Here is an 18,077-nt window from a genome sequence, read left to right on the forward strand (position 1 = left end):
TCTATAAACAGTTCCTCACCAAAGAAAACCTCACAAAAGTGCCCATTGCAGGAAAAACTGCTGGAACACACTGCCAACTGTCTTGGAACTCTCAGTGAAAGCACAGGAAACCGGGCTGTGTTGTATAGCAATCGTCATAAGAAATGAGTTCATCGTATTTCTGGGGTATTGCAATACAATACATAACTTTAAAAACTAAAAGATGGAACTAGTACTAAGGCCCAGATCTCCACTTGAATAAAAATGCTTCGGGGGAAAACCGTTTCCCTGAGGACCAATCTGGTGGCTGCTTGTATCTCAGTGCTGCAGGAGACTGGGCTGCAGCCAGGCCAAAGAGAAGAAAACAGACAGGGAACATTTTTATTCATCACAGGCAGAGAGGAAAGAAAATAGAACAGAAGATGACCTAAACAAAGGTTGAGGAAAGGGAGAGAACAACAAAAGGAGAGGGAGAGAGGGAAAAGATGGATGTGAAGTGCTGAGGGGTTGAGGGCAAACCAAAATGGCTTTGGAAGGTGGCCCACTTTAGTCCAAGAAAACATTGAATTTTGCCTTTAATTGTTATTATTATCCCTTTCCAGTAAGACCCCTTTGGGGACCCTCTCCTTTTTTATTGAGATATAATTGACATATTACATTAGTGGCAAGTGTACAACATAATGATTCGATATTTGTACATATTGTGAGATGATCACAATAAGTCTAGTTAACATCCGTCACCAAACATAGTTTCAAGTTTTTTTCTTGTGATGAGAACTTGTAAGATTGACTCTCTTAGCAACTTTCAAATATGCAATACAGTATTATCAACTATAGTCTTCATGCTGTACATTATATCTCCATGACTTATTTTATAACTGGAATTTTGTACATTTTGACTCCCTTCACTCATTTCACCCACCCCTCAGCCCCCACCACTGTCAACCAACAATCTATTCTCTGTATGTACGAGTGGAGGCCCTTTTCTTGATAATATGATTATCTAGGATCTTTTGAGCTAAAGGAGAATAATAATTTTGCCTACTAAGAGCCAAGTTTTGTGCTGGGGCTAGAGACACAAAAATGAACACAGTCTCTGGCCTCAAGTAGATTGCATAGTACTAAGAGACAAAGCACACACAGTTAAGTAGAATATAAAGTACAAGTTATAAACATATGCAGAAATAAGTTCTGAAGAATAACTAGAAGGAGCCTCAAGCAAGAAACTTGAGGCAGAGGAGAAAGTTTGTACAAAGTCCTGGAAGCATGGGACAATATGGATGATAAACTCAGCAACTCGAAGAGTTTCTGTCCTGCGGAAGCAAACTGCGTGGGGGCAAAGGGATGCAGGTGCGGCTGGAACATGTGCAAGAGCCACATCAAATCATCTCATAAAAAGCCGTCCATGTCTTGCTAGGACCTTTTAATTTAGAGGTACTTCTGGCAGAAAAATTCTGTCTGTAATGCATTGAGGCCCAAAAACAAGTTAGAATTCTGTGCTTTGGTTTAGTTCCTAAGCATGGCATACACAGCCTAGCACATAGTAGGTGCTATATAAATACGTACTGGAAGTTTATGAATTTTGAATATGGCCAACATTATATTCCAGACTCAGTTTTAAGTACTTTATGTTTATTAATACTTTACTGCTCACACCTTCCCAGAGGTAAGTACTATTATTAGCCTTATTTTACAGAGAGATTAAACAGTTTGCCCAAGGTCAGAGAGTAGTAATGGCAGAATCGGGACTTGGAACTCAGGCAGGCCAAATCCTGAGGTCACACTCTGGCATTTCCTCACAGCCGTCAATGCTCCCCCAACCCCAGTTAGTAACTATTATTGGGCTAGAGTCTCTGGGTGATTAACACAGTATTATGGACAAAGTGTTGACACTTTAGGGCCACTGAAGTATACTGAAGAATTTAGGGAATAATATTTACATGTCTATAACAGCAATGTTTTTAATCCACTGCAAGAGTTTAGTGATTTTAAAGAATTTGATCCAAATCTTTACGAAAAGGAAATTATAATAAAATTTTACTTTCAGGCATTGAATAATATAACTGAATCAATTAAAGTTTATTTCCCTGAGATCTTGGCTCTGTTCTAAGTTTCTGTGGAAAGGTAGGCACTACGTTTCAGTAAATGGCATATCTGTCAGTCAAATATGTTTCTATTATTGGTAGTCTACCATTGCCCTTTTTTCCCTTTTTAACTTGTGTGTGTGTAAACAGCTTGAAAGAGAAAAGAAAAAGGAAGAGAGTTCACGTGGTTTTGCAATTCCTCCAGGACAGCAGTTTCAATGAAAGTGTTGCTTGGTGAGGAACCTTTAAATGGGCCAATATCTTCTTAATCTTTATTTCAAAGTTATCTAAGTTCACTTAAAAATCAGACTGGGGAGGCCTATGGACTCAGAAGATATCAAGTTCAAATCCCTTTATTATGGTATTCTCGTAAATGAAAGGCAAAACAAAGAAAAATAAAGCTGAGCACTAAAAACATAATGGGACATCACATAATTTTCCTCTGGTTTCCAGTTCTAAATTCTTTATCCAATTTAATAGAAACTGGCACAAGCCAGACAGGTCAGCAACGCAGTAAAGGATCTACATCACTCGAGCCAGGAGGAACCAGCAGTCTCTCAGCTTCTCTCCTTCTGCTGTTTTCTTTATAGATGTACATTTGTAGTCAGGCTTCCCCTAGGGAAAAAGGAGCCTGTATTTTGACATGCAATTGCTATGTGGTAAGGAATAGACGTTCAAATCTATTTTAAAATATATTTGTATAATTCCTGAGCTATTTTTAATATGTCCAAAATATTGTTCATTCTCCTCATTTTTCTCAGGTGTGTTTAGTTAATATCTTTGAAATGCTAATGGAATGTAGCTAAATAAGATTTAGAAACTTCACTGAGATCTTAAGTCACTTGGTGGCTTTATGTGCTGTTACTCTGTATTACCTACGCTTTGGAAGTTTATAAAATCCCGCCACACTAGTGGTTCATTTTAAAGCCATGAATTTCTTGGGGGGAGTTTTCTGCATAATAGACTTGTAAGACGGAAACAAAATTCAAGGTCACATTTAAACAACTTTCCTGAAATACAACATCGGTAGCATATACTTTTATTGGGTTTCCACATTGAATACAGGATGTTGATAGTCATACTGCACACTTGTTCTTTAAAATCAGTATCATACACAATGCCCCAGCTTATAAAAAGTATTTTAAAATATTGTTTTTACTCCCTCAGAGTAAAAATTATAACACAACATACCTACATATATAATTTTTACAAATCAATAAAATGTACTAACTATAATATAAAAGAGAAATAAGAAAGTAATTTATAATGAAATAATTTGTATTTCAGTATAAAAATCTTCAGGCACAACCACACTAGATGACACAATGCAATAATCAAATGCTTGCAACTGCTAGAAAGGACGTTTGGATTTAGAGGTGTAAGACAATCAGATTTTCAAAAAATCAGAAGAAAATGAAAGATCAGAGTTTAGGTGAACATTAGAATAAAAGCTAGAATATTCAGTTTATATTAGAGCCATGCAAAAATACTTTGTGTTGTGTTTATATGTCAAATAGTTCTAGGTTTAGATAATTATAAATAGGGTTTCTTTCTATATGCATGTTCCATGGAGATTTTGAAATTTGTGCAGAATCTGGGACAATTTTTCATTGTATGAAACTGTTTCACATGTTGCAAGATGTGTAGGCTCCCGGGCCCATGGTCTCTAAATGCCAGTAGCTGCCCCTCATGCCCATTTTTTAGCACACTAAAAATGGCCCGACGAATATTCACTATATCCTGTAGGGGGCAATGCCAACTCTATTAAGAACCAAACTGCCTTTCTGCCATGGGATTAAGTTTTTAATAATGGTTAACTCTTAAAACACACACACTCACACACTCTCACCCTGTATTCACATACATCTGCATGCATTTCTTATATTTTGAATCAGAATTAAACTTAAAAAGCTGATGAAATAAACTAAACTAAAATGAAATACGTATGTTAAACGTAAGCATGAGTCACTACACTGTGCTGTGATGAATTGCAACCCTCATCTCTGTGTCCCTATCCCAAATAGATTCCTTGAGCACTGCACTGATGAAGTTACTCAAGATTGCAAAGCACTTGCTCAGAAAATAACACTCCTCAGTATTATGACGTTTTTCTTATAGATCTTTCAATTTAGTAGAAGTTAACAGTGAATAATTTCACTTAACATTTTAGCCAATGCTTTTCTGACGTGTTAGAAGAACTGAGTCAACAGATGATAGCTGAAGCTGAGTCATACACAGAGTTCATTTATACAACGAAAGAAAATCTAAACATTAGTATTTAGGTAGTAATGGGTTATTAACATGACAATCTATTGAGTAAGTAAGTCCAATAATGAGAGAAATGCAGAAACATAAAGTGAATAAGTAGTTGCCTTTAAAGCCAGAAAATGCAATGAGAAACTCTGTAGTATTAAACTTGTGTTCTGAGTACTCACTCATTTAAAACAAATATCAAAAGACAAATATCAATATAAACCAATATCTCTGAACAGGCACATAGAACCCTAATAGTTTCAAGTCTTGGTTGTGATAAGGAATGGTGAAGGTGATTTGCAGCCTTTGTGATAATCTGTTAAGGCATCATAAGACTGCATAATTTTTTCTGACACAACCCTGCACCTACAACCTACACAGTGTATAATTTCCTTGGACAAGTCACTTACCTTACTGAGCCTCAGCTTTCTCATCTGTAAAATGGGGATAATAACGGTTCTCATTTAGTAGAGTTTTTACAAGGCAGAATGGAGGTTGATTTCACAGAATGCACAGCACATACTTCCATGCTAAGTGCTCAATAAATATTGGCGATCATTACAACAATTATTGTTATTCACATGCTATGGGTCACTGTATGTTTCTAAGAGTTCTTTTCATCTGTGCCTTGAAATTTTCTTCTTGAGCTTAACATTATGTTCATGACATTAACATATAGCAATGACATGGCATATGACAATGACATTATGTTAATTCTGCAGCCACACGAAGGAAAGCAAAGTTACTGGACTGCATTTTTTCTCATCGATGACTATTTTCTTGTGCCATATTTAACCAACTATATCACTACTGGCTGTTGAGTTTTATTGGCTGTTGTTATGAGGGATAACACTGATATACCTACTACTTTTTGAAGCCACTGCTTTCAAACTGTGTTCCATACAACAGGTGTCTTTGGAGCTGCTGATGTGAGTATTTTGGGAGGGTGAGCAAGGAAGACACCTTTGACAAACCACAGCAGCTCTGATTTGCCTTATCTACCTTATAAATTTAGGTTTCCATATTATATTTTATTTGAACTAAGGGATCCTTGGCTAAAAAGATTTGAAAACTATTGCTTTTTAGATCACAGTTTCTTCAAGCGTGGCACAAGGATCACCATGTTTGATATAATGTTAATATTTATAATATGATAATATCTATACAGTTATTTCTAGCATGGTGTCAGACACTTTCAAGGTATGGGAGATACAAATATGGGTAAGAAATGGTCCCTGCCTCTGAGGAATTTACATTTCAGTGAGAAAGAGGCAAAAATCCAAAACAAAACCAGATAACCAAGATAGCGAGAGATTTGAATGAAGAGCTTTGAAAGGTTGGAGGGAGACTCAATAACTCTGCCCTGGGAAATGAGGGAACTTCTCATCCAAGGAGTAACATCTGAACTGGTTCAGGAGTGTTAAAAAAAGTATGTCAGGGTTAATGAGGAAAGAGTCCAGGAAGAGACAAAAGCATGAGAGAAGATGCTGGAGTGGAAAAGCGCTGGGTGGTTTTAAGTGGTTTTTCAGGAGCAGAATTAACAGGACTTAAAAAAATGCAGGTATAGAATTGGAGGTGAAATAGACCAGGGAGACAGGGGCAATAGTGATATTTCTTATTTGAATGAGATAGCCCAGGGAGAGCTTGTAGGATAAGAATGGAATAGGATTAAAAATGGAACCCTGTAAACCAGGACCTCCAACACTTAAGGGGAAGCAAGACAATGAAAAAGGAGGAGCAGGCAATGGAAGAGACTAAGAGGGGAGGAGGAGAGGAGGAAAGGAGAGTGCAGTTTTGGAAATCAAGTGTTTTTAGATGATGGCGGCTGATAGTGATAATGATGCGGAAATATCTGACCGAGTGAAGGTGGATAATAACTCTCATAATTGTGCATCGAGAAGTACCTGATGACTTTAATTAAAACAATTTTAACAGTATTTGGAATATGGAAATCAGAGTGGAGGGAGCTGAGTTGTTGCTGGGAATTGAAGAAATAGATGTCAGGATCTAGCTAGGTTTCTCAGTAAGTTTGATGTAGATATAAAGGAAGAAGATGGAATAGATGGAATAGAGCAGCTGACAGAGGAGGGAGGCTAGGAGAAGGAAAGGTCAGAGCACGGAGGAAGGAAACTGCCACTTCTTCAGCACTTACTGTGCATGGGATTTCTCTAGGCACTTCCAGGTATGTGAAGCTGTGTGTAGGCCAAAAGGAATGGAGTAAAAAGTGCAATTACAGGAGTTAATCAAAAAAAAGGAATATGAGAGGAAATGATGGGAAGAGGAAACACCACGAGGGAATTTGTCTTTCCCAGAACAGGCGTCATTGGAGTTGGTTTAGAGAATGCAATGCACATATATTTGGCTGCAAAGTTTCTGGAATTTTCTTGACTTGGGTATCTGACCTGAATAGAGGGCTTTTCTAAAATAGAAATAGACTTGTTAAAAATGACAGCTTGAGTTTAATAATAGCTAAAATCTAGAGAATGGTTACTCTGCGCCAGACGCTCTGCTAAGCACTTTGTATGCATTGATGACTTTACCCAACAACCCTATGATGGAGACATTATTTTCATCCCAATTTTATACAGGAAGAAACTGAATCACAGAAAGATTAAGTAACATTCCCAAGGTCATGGAGCTGGTGCATGGTAGTGGTTAGATGTGAACCCATGCAGTCTGTGTCCAGAGCTTGCGTCTTTAATCCCTCTGTTACACTATCAAATAGTATTTCCACATGAATTACACAACTACCCTTGGTCTACTTGCTCTTTCTTATTCTGGACTAAGAGCTAGTTCTGGCTATTTGGTTTTCTGCTGTGCTCAAGGAAGGTGCACTCTACTTTAAGAAGCTCATGAATATCAAAACCTTAATCACAGCTCTTCGGATGACACGAGTTCATGCTTTACAAACCAACCATGGTCCTAGTCATATTAAAATCAAAGTTGCAAAATAAAGAAACATTCTGAAAAACCTTGTCTGCTTCATTTAGATAACAGTGTGCAGAATGAATTGAAAGATAAAAATGCTCAGCATTTACCATTTCCTTTTCCTTTTTTATTTTAAGCCCCATGGTGTTATGGATGATATCATCAGGCAATTTGGTTTGAATATGTTCCATGCTGGACTGTGCAGATTACCCAACTAATGACATGCATACTCCTAGCCATTGTGACACCTCTCTTCTCACAAGTGGGAATTTCAAGTGACAGACTAAAGCTGTTTGCTATCAATTTTGCAAAAAACACATCTGCCAGATAGCCAAGATTTAGTTCAGAGACTGAAATCGATTAATATTCTAATTTGTTACCTGTCATTAGTGTCACACTATATTATGCCCAGTCAAAAGTGATAACCTTTATATAACATATGCTCCTAAAGGAATTTGATTTGGAGGATATGTTTTATTTTTGTTTAGTGTTGCTCTCTGTGTATAAATCCCATTAGAAATTTCAATTACACAAGCAGTAAAAATTGTGATGGATTAAAATGAAAGCAGAAAATATGCAGTTATGTATTTTTAATAAAACTGCGTGGCTGTATTTATGATAGAGTTTTTCTGACACTTATTTACCATACCACTTTAAGATTTTAGGTATTTCACTTGTTTCTTCCTAATAAGTACAGGAGAGAGCTAGCAACATAATATTTCAATAGGTCTTATCCAGATCCTCTGACATTCCATTATTTTAGGTTGCTGGTCAAAAGCAAATCTCCATGGAGGAGAAGACTGATTACCTGGTCTGATTTTCAGTGCCCAAGAAAGGGACACAGGAATGGGACAATGGTTTGGGAAGGAATATGAAATGAGGTTAGCCAAGGGAAAGAAAAGAAAGAAGGGAGAGTTTCATAGATAATTTTTTCCAGCTGATTTTTTTCTTGATACCGAACAGGGAGGAAAATATAAAGTAATAGCTGGATCTAGGTAGGAAAGACTAAAAGAAGGAGTTGTCACTATAAAGATGGAAATAACTTGCTTTTTCAACGTGAATGACACAGTCAAGCACTGAAATGATGCTTTCCTTTGTGTTAGAAATTTAAAATGTTTAATATGCTTTAATTTTTCAGCATCTTAAGGCCTCAAGCCTAAGAGGAGTAGTTCAGAATATAAGTTAAATTGACATTCATTCAACAAATAGATATCGAGCGCCTCATATATGCCAGGCACCACCAGGGATATACTATGCAAAGAACAGACACAACTTCTTGCCCTCATAGAGGTTACGTTATTTTGGAGGGAGCCAGAGCAATTTAAAAACAAATAATAAGATACATAGCATTGCAGATGGCGCCATGTGGTAAGAAATAAAGCAAGGGTGAGAACAGGAAATACTGGCAAAGATGGGGTGGGATGAATGGGTTATAATTTAAATAGTGTGGTGGGAGAAGCCCTAACTAAGAAGATGACATTTGGGCAAAGCCTAAAGGAGATGAGAGAATGAGTTATGTGGATACATGGGGAACATTCAATCCCATAGTTATCAATGTTTCCATGCCACTTGTGTTGTTTACTCTTCCAAAGAAGGAGATGGTGTTGAAGACAAGGCAGAATATGCATTTGATCTGGTGGTGTTTGTTGCTTTCTCTGCTTCCCTATAACATTTCTCTTAAAGCACACATTTGATAAAATATTCAAGTGTGCATTTGCCCCCCGTGATATACTCATTTGGCTTCTGCCTTGTAGTTATGATCTCAAAGTTATATCAAAACTACCCTGATTATTCCATCAACTCAGCAGCAGAGCAAGGAAGAAAACTGAGGGCTTATGTTTCCCATCCTAGGGTTCAATCTATTGGACCATCTCCATCTCCAGTTAGTTGGAGTTATGGATTTTCCTGCTGAGAATGGTAATTACCAATAACTATTAAGAATGTCTCTCAGCTGAACTTGAATTTGTTAAAGTGGACAGGCAGATCAACATGTTCTTAACTACTGAGGGATAAGAAGTTGATTCCTTGTTTGTTTTCATTTAGTTTCTTAACGTTCTTTCAGAATAATTCTCCTGTAAATTTTACAAATCTCTCATCTGGATTATTACAACAGCCTGCTTTATCTTCTGTCCTTGCCCCTCTATAGCCCATTTTCAAGAGCGATCTTTAAAAAAACCTAAGTCAGATTACGGGACACCTCTGCTCAAAACACTCCAAAGGCACTTTATTTCACTCAAAGTAAAATCCAAGTTCCTTAGAACCATCCACAAGGCCCCACGTGATCCGGCCTCTGCTACAATCCAGTTTCATCTTCTGCCACTCTCCACTGTGTTCCTTCTACTTAAGGCAAAATGAGCTTCTTGCTATTCCAAAAAGAGTCTTGTCTAAGGGCCTTTGTCGCTATTTCCCAGGTGTTACAACTTCCCCCCACTTCCTCCAGGTTTCCTTCCAAAGGAAGGCAGCTCTGATCATTTATCCTCCTCCCTATCCCATTTACTCTCCTTTACTTTTCCTGACAGAATTTTATCACCACATAACATACCACACATATTTGCCTCTTTATTGATTTATTACTTCTATTTCCCATTAGAATATGAGCTTTGTGAGGGCCAAAACCTATTTTCCCAGCATATGGAAAAGTGTCTAGCACATAGTATGCGTTCACATCCGAAGAAAAAACACCAGCCTGTAGTTTAAGATTTAAATCAAATGCCACTGATTGGACTTGGTGCTACACTCCTACAAATAAACTTAGGTACAGATTGTGGTTTTTTTCCTGATGACCACAAAGAAAATTTAAAAACTGTGCAAAAGATTTTGAAATGTTAACAAATAAATGAGAGAAAATCAAACTTGCAATATTGGGAAAGCACATTTTAGCTATTGCTTAGGAATAATCTTTACAATGGAATAATTTCATACATACAAATCCAAAATACATACAGTACAACCCATAAACAGTTATAGTCTTGAGAGAAACAGACATCGAGGAAGATAAAAAAAAAGAATCTACTTACATTAAACACAAGATACAGATTTTTTTATAAACTGGATTTTCATTTATAAAGTATAGTTAAAAACTTAAGAATATTCCATTTCCAAGAATATTCCATTTTATTATTAGACTACTACCATTCCAATAATAAAAAAATCAAATGTAAGCTTATAGTATGTTAAGAGGAGTTCTGTTTTCTTTCCAAGGAGTAAGGTGATTTTCAACCATTTATTTTTACTCTAGTAACAATATATAATACTTACACGGAATTTTATGTAACTCATTCATGAACTTCTCCTTCAGCTTAGAAAAGGCATCTTCCTTTCCTTCTCCAGGACTGGCTGGCTCTGTGGCATTGTTTGGTAGAACAGTCGCAACGGTGGTGACTGGCGGGGCTGCCAGGGCCTCATGATGACTCTCGCTCACCATTTTAGGTTCAGGTGGAACTGTGAGGGGAGGGAAGCAGGAAAAGAACAATTCAAAATGGCTTAACTGTTCCCACATCAAAAGTACACCAGAGATGAAAAAACATCAGAGGGTGCACCTGCTCGCTGGGTAAATAGTCTATCATTAGCATATTACTTTATGTTGGTTCATAAAATATTTACGGAACCACAATGGAGAGTCTTTCCCAGAAGGCAAGACCAGATGTAGTTACTGAAAGCATTCTCTCCCAACAATACTACATAAGCTATCAAATCTATTAGTTATTTATACAGGCAATTATTTCCCGTGGAGATTTAACTTCATAACCCATATCTCACTGAAATGTGTATGAAACAATTGCTGACAACATACATGCTCTGTACTCTATAAACATTTTATGTTTCCTAAAAGGAAAAAAGATCAAATATTTATATTAGAAATGTTGATAAATGATAGCATACATTCAAAATGTTAGTGAATTTTAAAATGGTAATAAAGAATACTATTATAACATTGATACTCTTTAAGATGTCCTGAATGTTATACAGAAATTAGTTCTTGAATCTCATTTATTGATGGTAAATTTTCCTCCCCATCATTTTTTTGACATTTACTGTAGATAATACTCTGATCAATAATTCACTTGTCTTACTGCATGAATTTTTGAAGCCACGGTAAATTTAAAATGACTGACTATATATATCAAGGCATGGACGATAAAACATGGCTTGTCTGTCCAATTACTTCAGTTTGATTATATTATTGAATTATTTTATTAAATTAATTTATTCAATTATTTTAAATGTTTATCTCCAAAATATTAAAAAACAATTAATCCTTAAGGTAGTCAATGAAAAAAATCTTAGCCTTGAACACAGAAGACATCAGTGCTAGTCTTCCTCACTAGTTAAATAAATTTTGACAAGGCATTTGACCTGTTAATTTATCTGCCTTCTGAAATATGGAGAACTGAAACCTGCCTTGCCTAGACTTTTCTTAGTACATGTGAAGTGCTCTATAAATGTAAGGAAGGTATTCTAAAGGGGTAGAATTGAAGTCATAGTCTCCAATCTAAATATATTCTGGACTTTAATAATTTTACTGTGTGATTTAAGATTTTAGGCTATGTTGGTGAGAGAGTAGACATGATTTTTGGGCAGAGATAGATATATACAAACAGGATCGGGCATGAGTAACTTCACAGTCTCAGCAGGAAAGTTGATGGACCTATAAAGCCCTTTTGATTAGCAAAGAAATGGAGATAACTAGCAAATAGATACAGGAGTTTTATAGAATTCAAACCTTTTGTGAATTAATTACGCATGCTTAGGTATTTAGTGGGAGTACAATTAAAAGTAGAATAATCTCAGACGTATGGGATTATTATTAAAATCTATAAAATTAAAATTATTATTAAAATGCAGAGATTTTTGGATCTTCTGGAAGGGGATGATGGCTGAGGCTAATACATACACACAGATAATCAATTTTTATTTTACAATAGATTAGTTCCCTTTTTTAAGCTTTTAATTTTCCACTAGCAGCTACTGATATAATCCTAAAGGATAGAATCTCAGACAGATAAGGGTTCAGATCTTCTCTATTCTTATTTCTTCACTTGTAAAATGAGAATAATCATACCAAATACATCAGGTTTTTCTGAGTATGCAATGAGATAATCCATGTGAAGAACTCAGCACAGTGTGTGGCATGTAGGTTTGTTTCATCTATTGATCCCTACCGCTCCCCACCCTGCCCTGCCTCCCTAATAATACTTGGCAGTCCAGAATTTTCCAGATTTTGGAAAAATTTTATTTTTTTTCCAACTCAAGGTCACTTTCCAGAAGCTTTTCCTGATTTACTGATTCTGTTTAGCTTAGGGTCTTGTCTCCCTGCAAAAATTTGGAGTCCTGTTTGCACTGCAGACACAACTTAGGTGAAACTATTGATATTGATGATACCATAACTTTTATATTTCATGTGACTCAGCAAGACTAAAATTATATACACACACACAAACACATACATATGTATGAAATATTAGGATGTATGAGTTCAAAAACTGTATTTGTTCCTCTGCTGTGAGAATCCCCAGATGTGATATGCATTATTACTTGTCTCCATGGGATAGTTGAGGATATTTGAGGAATTATGGTTTACTGTGGGATTTAAAGGAAATGATTGTGTTAAATACAAATACATAAATACATAGTGCTATCATTAAATTAAAGGCATATTGTCTAACTGTGTTTTGGCTCAATTTTTGTCATGTTGTGGAAGTGAGATTTAGTTCCTGGTCATCTAGACTAACGATCAGCTGCTCCCTCCAAGTGGCTACACAGTTGTCTCTAGCCTTTGTGCACAGATCGTTGGGTCCTTTGCCACTCAGGTTGTTAAATGTTTTCATATAATCCCAGCTTATTATGGAGTATGAAACATTTCTACATATAAGTTGAATGATTTAAAAGATTATAGGGAAAATAAACTTTTGTTAAATGAAGTCAAGATTTACAAAATGTACTTGAAGTTTACTCAATATTTTTTTTTAAAGAAGCAAAGAATGTTTCTATAATTTCCAAAAACAATCCTCTTCAGACATAAGGTATGCTTGGAAGGTGTTTCATCAAAAAAGGTAAAAGCTATAAACTTTGAACTCTTACCAGCCAATGACATTATTTCTACCATTTCTGATTTTTTTAAAAATCAAGGAAAGATCGTAAGAAATATATAGACAATGTTCCTTTTACTTGATGTATACCACTGTGAAATTAAAAAAGTCATAAAATACAAAAATACAACAGGCAATTAAGGATGTAATATACTGACAAAAAAAGACTGATTGCTTAATATTTTATTTTTATTCCTTCTTATTTTGAGAGAGAATATTGTTCATCAATTGCAAAACTAAGAATAGTTACATGGCTCTTATATTCATATTTGTGGAAATAAGATGCTTATCAAGAAATTGATTATTCAGTCTTGACTAAAGTGATGACTTTATATTCTTTTACATACTTTAGTGCATGTGACATTGCTTATTCAGATAAAAGAATTTATATTCTACTCAAGTCTTGATAAAATAACAGCCAACAGTTGTTGAGTACCTGTAAATGGTTGAGATCTATGAAATCATATAGTTCTTTTACCACTCCATGAGTTAGGTATAGTTATCACCCATTTACAGGTGAGGAAACTAAGGCACACAGAGGTTATGCAATTCGTTCAAAGTCATATACTAGTAATCAGTGGAGTTGGGATTTGAACCTAGGTGTCTTAGCCACTAGGATATAAAGGACCTGCACACTATGAGACAAGGATCTAATAAAACTGTGTTTTTTGAAGGAGTTTTTGACTATAACCCATAGTAAGAAGTACACTTTACATTGTGCTCCAGTACAATCTCTCCACCTATATGTTACATATTGAACAAAAGTTTTACATAAAAACACTTGCCCTTACCATATATATGTGTGAAATATTCTGATATATTCAATTCAATTCTGTTCTGTTTCACTGAAAAATTCTAGTCGTACTCCCAAATTGTGTACATTAGTTTCACAATTGGTTTGAGACCTTCAGTGTGGAAAACCAGTATAATAGGGACGGACACGTGAAGACGCAATAAAACTAAGTCGGGCTAATAAAAACTAAAGATGCCATTTATTAAGAACCCACAACGTGCCAAAATGCTGTCATTGATATTTAAGTATAATGTCCTCAATTCTCATTACAACCGTGAAAAGTAACTCGGTCTTATTTTACAGAAGAAAGTGGCATGTGGAGGGGATAAGTGATTTGTCCTACGCAGATTTAGCCTGATCCAAGGTCCTTTCCACAAGTCTACTCTAGTAATAACACTTAATATTATTAAACAATTAAATCAGCATTGGAAAGGTATTTATGATTTTCTTTTGAATTGGTTTACCAGTAGATGGAAAACACAAGTCATCTTACTAATAGGAAACTGATTACTTAATTTTAGTGGTGTAGTCATTTAGTTTGTTAAAGTGGAATTTAGCATCCTGGAATATGCCAAGGGAAATACTATTGAATAGAAAAAGAAATGCCCTTCTAGAAAAAAGTTCAGTACAAAGGACATGAACAAGCAATTCTCAAAGAAAGAAAGACAAAACCCGCCTGTTAAAAAAAAAGTGTTAATTTCACAAATAGTCAAAGAACTGAAAGTTAAAATAACAATTAAATAATATATATTCATGTGTAAGTGTGGCTAAATATGGATATGAAAGTGAGGGTACAAAAAACTGGGCAATTGGGAAAAACCATAACTTAGAAAAGTACTTCATAGGGGCCGAAGTAACAGAACATCTCAAAGGCTGTAGCAGCATTCATGCTTTTTCTAGGAATTCACAATAAAGGATTAATCCTACATGTACAAACAATTTAATATAAGGATGTTTACAGTAACTTATTTATAATATTAGAAGACCAGAAACTACCTAACAGAGAAACTTCTTAAATTATGGTAATAAAATGATGTTATTAAAATTATCTAAAGGTAAATATTTACAAATCTGGAAATACATTAGAGTGTTAGATAAAAAATGCAAATTATGAAACATTGTATAAATACGTCCAATTTCTCTAAATAAAAAAACTTTTGTAAAAAGGTTGGAAAGACACGTTTTAAAACGTAACCTTGTGGTAGAATATTCACTGTTCTTTTTTTCCTGTATGTTTATATTGTCCACATATATTAAAAATCTGAATTCTTTTAAATAACACAAAGAAAAAAACCTTTAAAACTGTTTTGCTTTTGAGAAAACCGGATCTTGTAGAAAGAGTTTAATTTCCTAATGCCTGATTTTCAAAAAAAATACTTTAAAATGTCATGTAAAAAGCTAAGTTGCAAGAAAGAATGATTCAGCTACATATTTAGCAAACATAATATGCTAAATGTCCACTGGCTAAAATACAACATAGAAAAAATATTAAGGTATCATAAAGGTTAATACTTTTTTGGTATAAAATGAGGAAAATTAGGATTTTGGTTGCCATGACAACTTCCCTCTGTCCCTTATATTTATTCTTCTTAGTAGGACTTTAATTATGTCTATATCTAGGTCTACAAATTAATATAGATTTCTCAGATTATATGGTGAGATAGTCCATCATACTGCATAAACAATGATTTCTGGAGAAAGGACTATTTCCATCTCTATTTAAGTATTGTACTTTATAATAATAGCATGCAAAATTAAAGAGCAAACAGGAGAAGTTCAAAGAAATAATGAAAAAGTTATTACTAAACATGAAAAGTATTCTAATGCAGAAATGCCTCAAACTGAAAGTAACTCATGGAATAACTATTATAAAAAGTCTAGGAGATATCATGGAACATGTTAGAATGCATTTTTGAGGTGGAGGACAGAAGGTAGTGACTTTATTCCATCAGAATTTCTCCTGACCTTCTGTAGATGTAGGTGGAAACATAGAAGATGCCATGTGCATCCCTCCCCCTTTCAGGAATGAGGCCCTCCATCTCGGGGACTGCTGCCTGCCGACAGCTCACAGCTGAGGAGTCTCTCCTAAAGATTGGCCCTTAGCTAAAGGGAATGGCCTTGCCCAAGGTTGAACCCACTTCCCCAGGGACAGCCCACATCCAGTGGCTGGTAGATGCTGGCATAAAGGCCTGGCCATCTGCCTCAGTTTGGTTCATCTCTGAAGGACCCTGTAGGATCAGCATCTCAGTTCAGCAACTCCCTTGGCCCAAATCTGCTGCTTCCCCTACCTTACAGAGAAAGCATCTCCCAGTGAGCTTCCTCTGACTCAGAGCAGCCTCCTAGGGAATCCAACCTGCGACACCCACTCTGGAAGATTTTTGGAAAAAAAAAAAATGAATCACTGTCAAAAGTTTCACTTAAATTCTTTCCAAACCCAAGGATCTTTAGGCAGTAAGTGAAGTCTAGCAGCATTATCAAAATCTTTCACAAATTTGCAGATGTTTGAATGTCAGGCTCGAGGTGTATATTCTCTCCAGTTTAAATAGATACTTTCTCATGAGGGAAGTAAGAGGAAAGCCAGAGATTACATGGTCCCCGTCATGGTGGGTGACAGCTGACTTCTGGCGATAGTCCCAGTAAAAGCGCTAGAGATGAAAGGTTGTTTCTCAGACCGTGGAGCAGTGGATGCACAGCAGGCAGCCTACCTTCCTAGTCCATAAAACGTACAGGCTCCTGGGTCCCGAGTCCTTTTTCTTTTTCAAAATAGATGTAAGTACCTCCAGATTTTCTCCATTTTTCTAGTCACACAAGTTCCTAAGAGGTGCAGGGAGAATTTTGCTTAAGAGTATGGTTCTCAGGCAGTACCTCTCATAAACACCTCTGCAAAGTGAATACAAGTGGGCCTGCTGACCTTTACTTTGAGAATAGAATCAACATGCCTCCCTAATCCTACACATACCACACTACAAACATGGAAAATGTGTATAGATTATTATACCGAAGGTGTCTGTGGAAGAGGGTAAGAAGGGAGGAAATACTGAACACTCACCAGCTGCATTGCCCAGGAATGTTATTTATTTATTTGCCACTTTATTGAGGTATGATTGACATTCAAAAAGGTGTACATACTTAATGTATACAACTTGAGTTTGGAGATAAGAATACACCTATGAAACCATCACCACAATCTCTAGTTCCTGGCTCTATAGAAAGTGCTATATGTCTTTTCTCTCCCTTCTTCCAAACCTGTCTCTCTGCAGCCATATTGGTTTTCCTTCTCCTACCTTTCTTCCCTTTCTTTCTCTCTCTTTCTCTCTCATCAAAATCCTCCTGCTCTCCTTATCTTTGCCTTTTCCTTCTTCTTAGTTTCATTTTTTTCCCCAAAGGAGAACAGTACTCGAATATTTTTAGGTCTCATTTATCGTGTACTGGGCGCTTGATGTCTGTCACGAGTGTCTACTGGGCCCTATGCTTTGTGTGGAGTCAGAGAAAAGGAGAATAAGACACCAATTCTCTGCATCAAGACAGCCTGTGAGTTTCTCCTGGCTGCCTCCTCCTGCCATTATGGAGACTCAAATATGCCCCATGATGGCACCTTGACACCAATAGTGGTAAATTACAACACACAGTTATCTTCTTGACATAGTTAGACAACTGGGAACACAACTCTGATCGCCAGGAATTAGACAGGAAAGCATGAAAAAGAAGCAGTAAGTAGGATCAGGAATTAGGAAATGTGGGTCTGAGGGAATAAGCAGAGAGAGGCGCTGATGTGAAGTGCTCAAAACAGCAGAATAGCTTAAAAAGCAAACACTTGAGGGGGGCGGCCCTGTGGCATAATAGTTAAGTTTGGCCTGCTCCGCTTTGGCAGCCCAGGTTCTCAGGCCCAGATCCCGGGCATAGACCTACACCACTCGTCAGCCATGCTGTGGCAGCAACCCACATACAAAA

General features: G+C 36.3%; 1 protein-coding gene across 3 annotated transcripts in view; it reads right to left on the reverse strand.

Annotated features, from left to right (window-relative positions):
* The window catches only part of SYT1 (synaptotagmin 1), a 518,259-nt gene that overhangs the window by 181,768 nt on the left and 318,414 nt on the right, over positions 1-18,077 (reverse strand). For all 3 annotated transcript variants that reach the window (XM_058568733.1, XM_058568732.1, XM_058568734.1), the window contains one exon: positions 10,503-10,685. In XM_058568733.1, coding sequence (XP_058424716.1) covers positions 10,503-10,668 — 166 coding nt within the window. In that variant the 5' untranslated portion in view covers positions 10,669-10,685. The remainder of the gene's footprint in view (positions 1-10,502; positions 10,686-18,077) is intronic.

The sequence above is a fragment of the Diceros bicornis genome, chromosome 25, assembly GCF_020826845.1.
Source record: "Diceros bicornis minor isolate mBicDic1 chromosome 25, mDicBic1.mat.cur, whole genome shotgun sequence".
Taxonomy (NCBI): Eukaryota; Metazoa; Chordata; class Mammalia; order Perissodactyla; family Rhinocerotidae; genus Diceros; species Diceros bicornis.